At 55.3% G+C, this 6,009-nt stretch overlaps 1 protein-coding gene across 1 annotated transcript in view; it reads right to left on the bottom strand.

Annotated features, from left to right (window-relative positions):
* The window catches only part of CAMTA1 (calmodulin binding transcription activator 1), a gene marked incomplete at its 5' end in the record, with an annotated part of 14,149 nt that extends 8,489 nt beyond the window's left edge, over positions 1-5,660 (bottom strand). Inside the window, 8 exons of the mRNA XM_010146849.1 lie at positions 69-140; positions 581-827; positions 1,250-1,437; positions 2,921-3,444; positions 3,785-4,100; positions 4,655-4,733; positions 5,077-5,273; positions 5,521-5,660. Coding sequence (XP_010145151.1) covers positions 69-140; positions 581-827; positions 1,250-1,437; positions 2,921-3,444; positions 3,785-4,100; positions 4,655-4,733; positions 5,077-5,273; positions 5,521-5,660 — 1,763 coding nt within the window. The remainder of the gene's footprint in view (positions 1-68; positions 141-580; positions 828-1,249; positions 1,438-2,920; positions 3,445-3,784; positions 4,101-4,654; positions 4,734-5,076; positions 5,274-5,520) is intronic.
* Positions 5,661-6,009: the final 349 nt, after the last annotated feature.

Raw genomic sequence — 6,009 nt, 5'->3', positions numbered from 1 at the left:
AATACCCGTGACAAAGGGCTGTGTTCATGACACTTCTGCGTTTCGTAAGATGGCACTGCCTTGATTACCTGTTTGTATTTTCGGTAGCAACGCTGAATAACAGCGGCAGCCACCTCCTGCTGTTCCCGGAGAGGACGACCCTGCGCGGAAAAGGAAAGGAGAAGCAGTCAGAGGGCACCAAAAACCTGGACGCATGACATTAAGGGGCTCACAGCAGCTTGCAGGGCACCTATTCCCCGGTCAGCCTGATTCAGGTCCTGGAGATAGCTCCATGTCAACTCTCCCGAGGGACAAGCCCTCAAAATTCACCTTTACACCAAGCAAGCAACTAGCCAGACCCTCTGGGGCATGTACTGTGGACATGCGAGTGCTGTGCTGGCACGCTACGGCATGGCATGGCTTGCTCTCTCCAGTATGGCAGCTGATGGCTAAACCTCAACAAGGAAACGCTCGGAGCACGGAAAAGGTTACGGCAGAGATGGGATTTCTGCCCCAGGGATGGGAATTACCCACGTTTTCTTCTGTAACAAATTATATCACACACCTAACGAAGACGACATGGGACGTTTTGGCCACCTACCTTATATTTCCTGAACACTGTCTGGACGAGTTTGGCAGCTTCATAGAGTTCCCTCTGCTCGTGATCCGACAGAGTTAACTGTGCAAACTCATTTTCTACCTTCTCGCTGGTGGATGCACTCAGAAATTCAGACCAGTCTGCTGCCGAGGGAAGGCTGGGTTTCTCAAAAGCTATTTCGCTGATTGGTGAGCCTGCGGGGCTCAAGCTGGTGTTCGAAGAAGGGGTCAGGGGTTCACTATACAGACTTCTGAAATACCAATCACAGTAGGAATTATTGGCTCACAAAGCACCTGGGCTGGCGTCACAGGTAACGACAACATTCCCGACCTCAAGGCAGAGGCTCGTGCTCCCCTCCCGCTCTCCAAGCAACAGCCCATGTTCCTAAGCCTGCCTGTACCACACTGCACGGATTTGGCACTGGAAAAGATGTCACCAGTCAAGACCCTGTGGCCACTCTCCCCTCCTGCCTCCTTCTGCATGCATTCCCATTCTTCCATGAATTTGCAGCTGTGCTGGCAACCATAGGTTTGACCCCGAGAGCACGGCTGGGCTGGGAACACCAGCACCGAGTCCCACTGAGAAACAGCATCTGGAGGCCGAAGACAGAGCACGCGCTGCCCAGCATTCACACCCCTGGAACCCCCAGACAACTTCCCAGCCCTTCCTGACCTTATCTGTGCAGCGCTCGGCAGGTGGTCGACATCAGCGAGGTAACTGGCCAGCCAGCTCATCGTGGTGCTCATGGCAGCACTGTCCGTTCTCTCCACCAGCGGCGACTCCATTGGCACAAAATTCTCCCGCTTGATCCTGTCAGGCGTAGCTTCGATAATGTGCTCCGCAAGCGTCATCATGTTCACCTGGGGAGGGGCAGAGGAGAGCAAACTTAGAATCACAGAATCATGGAATGGTTTGGGTTGGAAGGCACCTTAAAGACCATCTAGTTCCAACCCCCCTGCCATGGGCAGGGACACCTTCCACTAGACCAGGTTGCTCCAAGCCTCATCCAGCCTGGCCTTGGACACTTCCAGGGATGGGGCATCCACAGCTTCTCTGGGCAGCCTGTCCCAGTGCTCCCCACCCTCTCTGGGAAGAATTTCTTCCTGATATCCAATCTAACCCTCCCCACTTCCAATTTAAACCCGTTACCCCTTGTCCTGTCACTCCCTGCCCTTGTAAAAAGTCCCCCCCAGCTTCCTTGTAGCCCCTTCAGGCACTGGAAGGTGCTATAAAGTCTCCCCCGAGCCTTCTCTTCTCCAGGCTGAACAAGCCCAAACTTGCACTACGGGGTAGCGGGAGCCTTGCACCTCATAGCCGACTGCCCCGCTTGCCCCAGACTTGGGGGAGCTGGAGTCCACTGTCTGTCTCAGCACTACAGAGAAATTCATTAGCCAAAGCTCATTTGTTCTCCAGTCTCCTCTGACAGAGCACTGCAGGATTTTGTATTCCCCAAACCTCCTTTTTGCTGAGTGTCCGGGGAGCCCAAGAGAAATGGTGAGAGGTTTAAGTCACTGGACCTTCACTGTAACCACTGACAGCTTGTTTCACTGCCCGGTTCCCAAAGGAAAAGGATCTTGCCACTCCCACCACGATGTGCAGTAGAGCAGGACAGGACAGCAGAGGCACATCACGAGAAGTTAAACCCCTCGGGACCGCAGCTCCTCAGGAACCCCTCTGAATCACATCCCCCCACCCAAGGGTTGCAGGAATTGCTGATTGTAGAACAGCCCTTGTTTGGCCAAGACCTGCCGCACCCCTGACACCAGCAAGATGAGCACGTTTGGAGGTGCCAAGGCAGCGCGCACCGGCTGTGCTCCCACTGCTCCTCTCGCCCCGAGACCAAACACAGTACCTCTCCCCAGTGACCACTGCTCATCTGTCTGTCCTGCTTCAGTTCTGGTTTTATTTCCCCTAGTCCACAGTTGGTGGGGTTTTTCCTTCCCCAATGTCTCCCCCCTTCTCCGCTTATCTCCAGTGTCTTGGCCTGCAAGCACAGCACTGCCTCCCGGGTCACCTTGTCTCCGTAGGGGCTGCTGTTCCCAAAGGACTCTGGGGCCACCTTGGACCGGAGGCTTTGCTTTCCCTGTTTCCTTGCAATATCGCAATCTTGGGCGCTCTCTACGCCGCGGAGGCGTAGGCCAACGCACGACCCTAAACGCTAACCGTTAGCCCTTCTGCCCGTGCTGGAAGGACACCCTCTGAAAGCGGGAGACAGCACACATGGGCTGTAGGACCACCGCCCCACACCGAGCGCAGCCCGGAGTCCCCCTCCCGCAGTTTCTCACAGTCACTCCTCTGCGCAGCCTCGCAGACTGCGGACCTCGGTGCGAGGGGAACGCTCACCTGCAAGTCATCCATGTGGTGCAAGCAGTCCTCGTCCCCGGCGCTGTCCCTGTAGGACAGGAGCTCCGCGTCCACCATCTCCCTGTCCGCCATCATCAGCACGTTCATCTGCTCTCGCTGGCGTAGCCGATGGGCTACCGCGTCCTTGCCTAGCGCGGCGCCCTTCTGGCCCCCCGCCACCTGCACTGCAGACACGCCAACATAAACGTCTTTTGGGCTCCATTTGATGCCTGCTTGGCTGCCAGAGCCCCGGTACCCAGTAACTTCTGGGATGTGCTGGGAGAGCTCCCGGCCATAGTCCCTTATCCCTTCACTGGGGCTGATTGTCTCAGTGGTGGATTGCTTGGAGCTGGAGTTCTGCTTCCTGATGCTCGGCTGTTCCAGGCTCAGTGCAGTGGAAAGCAGCTTCTCTTGCCGGGCTTGAAAATATTCAGGGCTCAGCTTATGTTTTTTGGGTGCAGGGTAATCTTTCTGAGTCTCACTACTGTAGTAACTGGAAGGTTCTGATCTTGGTCGTCTCAGCTCTGGAAAGACAGAGATTGATGATCAAAATGAAACACGAGCGCTGTAGGAATGACGGCTTCTGCCATGCGCTAGGACACCCGACAGCACGTGCCAAGGGAGTAACTGTCACCCAGGGAGGACACGACCTCAACCACTCGAGACACGCATGTTGTTTCACAGCAGGTATTCACTCCTCTTCACTTACGCCAGCGCAGGGACATGACGGAGAGCCCGCAAGGAAAGAATTCAGCAGGGACAGCAGGGCTACCGGCAGCATCTGCTGCCCGGGTGAGCTCCTTGCCCCCAGGCTCCCACACGTCCAACGCCAGCAAAGCAGCGCACGCCCTCAGTTGGTTTTACCTGTGTTTGTACTGGAAATCACAGTGACTCCCTTCTGAGGCTCCTGAGAGGCAATAAGCTCACTCTGCCACTGGGACACCCAGCTGTCTGCGCTGGAGTCTGTGCTCGAGGGGCACTGCATCCTGGGATTTGGCCCGAGCTGGGTTTGCTCATCTCGCTGTAGCTGCTCCAAGCACTCTGCCAACTTCACGTGGCCCCGAGAGCGGGCAATGGCCAGTGGCAGTCTCCCAAGGGAGTCAGGAATAGAGATGGCTCGGCGGTCCCACTTGTACAGCACAACGGCTGCGTCCATGTGGCCCAGGGCGCATGCCCACATCTGAAAGAGAAAAAGACAACTGGCCTGTTGGGCGACCTGCCTTCTCCCTCCTTCCTTGCTAACGCAGCAGAATCTGCTCTCCACTCACGGACAAACAACTCTGCCAGCAAAACCATGACATGCTCGAACCCCAGCACCTGGCTTTGATAAACGTCTTACCCTGACAAAAGGCTGTTACAGAGGGTCACCATTCCAGCGACCAAGATACTGTGATGGCTTAACAGCCTCTACAGGCAATCAAAGAGAACAACTTGAAAACAGGCATGTAGAGTCCTCTCCCCAGCACAATAGTGAGACTAGATTTTGGGTAAAATGCAAACCAGAATCACCCGTCTGTCCCCTTTCCTCACGCCACGGAACGACGGGTTTTTTCTGTGCGGTCTCTCTCAACAAAACGCCAGGAGGCTGATAGTGCTGTGTCTTACCACTCACACAGCAAGGACACGCAAGCGACATCGACTCTTCAGAGCGTGAGACACTTTAGGAAAAATCACACCTCGGGAAGAACTCCAGAGGGTCCTCAGACTCTCTCGGAAATCTCAGTCTGCTCTTACCAGAGGAGTGCAGGAGAAATGATCCACATTCAAAGGGTCAACTTCCAGCTCCAGATCGATGCTGTCTGCATGTTTGGTGCTGCAGAGGAAACAACAGAACACGTGATGCTCTGTGGCCACGTCAGGATTGCTGCCTAAACGCGCGGCGTTACCTAAGGCACCGCAGCACAAGGAAGCGGCCACGCACATGCCGGTGACACACGTATTTACTACCGATGGTGTCCCCGCCAGAGACTCTAAGAGCACGATCCATCCAGTGATGGGACTCACTCCCCCAAGAGACAGTTCCTGTCAGATCAGGGGACAGGAACAAGCGCAGGGACTTGGCTGTTTGTCACGGCCAGCCGGAAACCACGCAGAGCTTACGTATGCTTCTGCCATGCCTGTACTGACACCCAAGAGTCCAACGGGCTGGGTCTTACCGCCATTTGATGAGGGTCTGGATCAGTGTAGCATAGCCCTGGGCAGCGGCTAGGTGGAGCAGTGTCATTCCTCGGAAAGTCTTTGAATGGATCAAGTGTTTGGACTTTGCCCAGCAAGCACGACTCATCATCTTCTCGCACACCACCACCACGCGGCTCTCAAAGCAGCTGCCCAGTGTCCCAGTCCCAGAAACGCACTGAAACACCACACACATCCCAGTTTAACCACTGAGGGAGCTGCAACCTGCTCTGAGCAGGCAGCCTTCCACTTCTGGAAGTACCCAGACAGTGGCAAAGGCCAGCGAAAGCCAACTGCTGTTAAAGACACCCACAAACCAGACTTGTTGTTTAGGAAAAACTATAATCCTTTCCAACCCACCCCCAAAAACAAGCTCTGGTAAGAAAGCATAAAGCTGCCGTGCCTGGACACAGCGGGGTTCGTACCTGCACCTGCGTTCCTCCGTTCCCACTCCCATTGCTCCCGCCTCCTACTCCTTGTTTGTGCTGCTGGGAGCCTGTCATTTCGGCCATTCTCCTCTCCATCTGCTCAAGTCGCTCCAGTATTGACATCCTGAACTGGTTATCTAGGTTGGAGAAAGCCAGAATAAGGATGTCTCCACGGAAAAGCAGCTCAGGCTTTGGCGGCCTACTGCTGGAAGCTGCAAGCAGCTATCCCGGGAGCCACACCGGAGACCTGCTCTGCTTGGCCACGCCGAGGGACGCGTGCCCTACGCGCTCCAGCTCAAGTCCCGGCAGCAGCCCCCCTGACTGCAGCTCTAGGGAACTTGCCTAAAGAAAACAGGGAAATGAAAACAACAGGCAGAAGATGGGTCCCTTTCCCTTGTGATTCCGGCTGTATCCGCACAATAAAAGACCAGGGTAATGCAACTTTCTGGAAAACACAAGTAAACCCCAAGCAAATGGAAGCGTTCA

This window comes from Eurypyga helias, unplaced genomic scaffold (genome assembly GCF_000690775.1).
Source record: "Eurypyga helias isolate BGI_N326 unplaced genomic scaffold, ASM69077v1 scaffold27632, whole genome shotgun sequence".
NCBI classification, from domain to species: Eukaryota; Metazoa; Chordata; class Aves; order Eurypygiformes; family Eurypygidae; genus Eurypyga; species Eurypyga helias.
The sequence above is the reverse complement of the archived record's forward strand: the minus strand, read 5'-3'. Positions and strand labels throughout refer to the sequence as shown.